Source organism: Bison bison, unplaced genomic scaffold (assembly GCF_000754665.1).
Source record: "Bison bison bison isolate TAMUID 2011002044 unplaced genomic scaffold, Bison_UMD1.0 scf7180017864287, whole genome shotgun sequence".
Taxonomy (NCBI): domain Eukaryota; kingdom Metazoa; phylum Chordata; class Mammalia; order Artiodactyla; family Bovidae; genus Bison; species Bison bison.
In genome coordinates, this window is record NW_011494859.1 from 2235218 (window position 1) to 2238017 (window position 2800).

General features: G+C 46.2%; 1 protein-coding gene across 2 annotated transcripts in view; it reads right to left on the reverse strand.

The window, feature by feature from the left end:
* Window positions 1–2800, reverse strand: part of LIPG (lipase, endothelial) — a 35567-nt gene that overhangs the window by 27837 nt on the left and 4930 nt on the right. For both annotated transcript variants that reach the window (XM_010849819.1, XM_010849818.1), the window contains exon 2: window positions 811–992. Coding sequence is in view for 1 of the 2 variants with exons in the window: in XM_010849818.1 (XP_010848120.1) it covers window positions 811–992 (182 nt within the window). In the remaining variant the exon portion in view is untranslated. The remainder of the gene's footprint in view (window positions 1–810; window positions 993–2800) is intronic.

Genomic DNA, 2800 nt, shown 5'->3' on the forward strand with positions numbered 1-2800 from the left:
CCTTAATGATCCCTTCCGTTGCATTTGGTACATAGGTGCCTGTATAACACCCCCTAGCCAGGCCTGACCCCAACAGTTGGTAATAGACCTAAAGACCCAGCAAGCATGTAACGGGTATGAATTTCTCATCATTAAGGGGAGGAACGTCCCCTCCCAATTAGCCCAGGCAGAAACCTGCTCACTTAACAGTGCCATTTTCCTACAGACTGCCATTAGATGAATGGATAAATCCCTCGCTGGTCCAAAGCTTCTGAGGCCGAGCATTAAAGCCCTTTTTTTGTTCAAGTTTGTTATGGGCTTTTCGATGTGAATGGCTCAGCGAGGGCATAGAAAGACTCCAGTGCCTTTAAATGGAACCATCTCTATGCAAACAGGAGGGCACCGTGCCAACCAGGGCTGGCCAGCCGGGCCAGCTGGCTCATCACAGACTCTCTGAGCCAGTCGACTTGCTTCAGTTCAGCTGAGCTCTCGCAAAGGGATGGCCCCCGTGAGGCAGTGGTTGACCAATGTAATTAAGTGTAATTAGAGGGTCCCTTAAGAGCCAGTGGAGCTGGGCTACTGCCCTCAGGAGAGCCACTTTCTGAAAGCCCACTGCGTGCCAGCATTAAATGCCACCCTGCTGGAGTCCAGATTGCCCCCTCAGCGAAGTGCCCGTTACATTCTTCACAGCTGTCTGAAATACAAGCAGCCCACAAGAAAAGAGGGGGAGAAAGAGCGGAATCTGGAAGCACCAGTATGCTTTTTAATTGACCAAAACAAAGGAGACCAAATCCCATGTAGAGCTGGAAATCTACCTCCCCCCGGGCTCACCGTCCATCCGTGAATGATGAAAAAGGTTTTGGCTGTCACGTTGAAGCCACAGTCCTCTAAGGGCTGGCTGTGGCCAAGGGAGAGATCGCATCCTTCATCCTCTGGGTCCTCTGAGGTGCGGAGGTTAAATCTCACAGGGGGTTTGGCAGCAGTCGGTACCACCCTGGATTTGTCGAACTCACCTGGGGAGAAAGGACAGAGCGTACGGATAACTAGCAGGCCTGGGTGGTGAGAGATCTGGGGTCCAGTTCTAGTTCACTCTTGAGCAAATTACTTAACCCCTCTGGGTTTCAGCTTTTACATCTGCTGAATGTTTCCATCTCATCTCACAGAAGAGTTGCAAAGGCACACCTCACCAATATTTAAGTGTTAATTAGTCACTTGTATCAACTACTGTAGGGCTTCCTACTGTGGCCCAGAGGGTCTCCACAATGCAGGAGACCAGGGTTCCATCCCTGGGTTGAGAAAAGCCTCTGGAGGAGGGCATGGCAACCCACTCCAGCATTCTTGCCTGGAGAATCCCATGGAGGAGGAGCCTGGCAGGTTATGGTCAACGGGGTCGCAAAGAGTCGGACAGGACTGAGTGACTAACACACACAAACACACACATCAATGACTGTGAATCTGAAGTAAATAAGTCTCCCTTACCTTTCTTCCTTCTTTCTAATCCAAATGAGCTCTCTTTCCTTCCCTCAAGTTACTAATTTCAGAGAACGGGTCCTCAAGTCTTCTCTTGAAATGCTTGGGACCACTTGCATTCCTGGAGAAGGAAATGGCAACCCTTTCCAGTACTCTTGCTTGGAAAATCTCATGGACAGAGGAGCCTGGTGGGCTACAGTCCATGGGGTCTCAAAGAGGCAGACATGACTGGGCAACTACACTTTCACACAGACTTGTATTTCAGAATTCAGAAATTTTCAGATTTTAAACAGGTATTATGATGTGTATATATATATATATATAGACACACACACACATATATATACACACACGGTTTGGGGCATTCCTCATTCATCAAACACACCAATAACATTTCTGTAAGGAAATACATGACTACTCATACTCAAGGGTGAAGAAAAAGAAAAAGATTTTAAAGACCATCTTGTTGGTTCAGGTCACTTTTGGATGCCAATTGTGTAAGAATTCAGGTTAGATAAGGCCAGGTCTTGCTACCAAACAAGTTACCAGTCAAATTTTTCAGTTTTGAAAGATTTTGGAATTGGAGGTAAGGAACTTTGACCTTTTAAACACTGGGCTTCCCTACTGCTCCCATGTCAATTCTGGCACTTACCCCAAACACCTCATGCACCCTCAGTGCTTCCTGCAGTACCAGACAGGTGCCAGACACTTTTTTACCTTATTAAATAAATTATCGAAGCCATAGAGATGCTCGTAAGAGCAGCAAATCCTCTCCTTTCAGCTCCACCGTGTACACACACACACAGCACTATCTAGGAGATGGCCCTACTTCAAAATACAGCCCATGTTACTGATGGTCCCAAGACCTTTTAACATTAGGTATTGCAAATTTGGAAAACTCAGCAGTGGCCACAGGACTGGAAAAGGTCAGTTTTCATTCCAATCCCTAAGAAAGGCAATTCCAAAGAATGCTCAAACTACCGCACAATTGCACTCATCTCACACGCTAGTAAAGTAATGTTCAAAATTCTCCAAGCCAGGCTTCAGCAATATGTGAACCGTGAACTTCGTGATGTTCAAGCTGATTTTAGAAAAGGCAGAGGAACCAGAGATCAAATTGCAAACATCCGCAGGATCATTGAAAAAGCAAGAGAGTTCCAGAAAAACATATATTTCTGCTTTCTTGACTATGCCAAAGCCTTTGACTGTGTGGATCACAATAAACTGTGGAAAATTCTGAAAGAGATGGGAATATCAGACCACCTGACCTGCCTCTTGAGAAATCTGTATGCAGGTCAGGAAGCAACAGTTAGAACTGGACATGAAACAACAGACTGGTTCCAAATAGGAA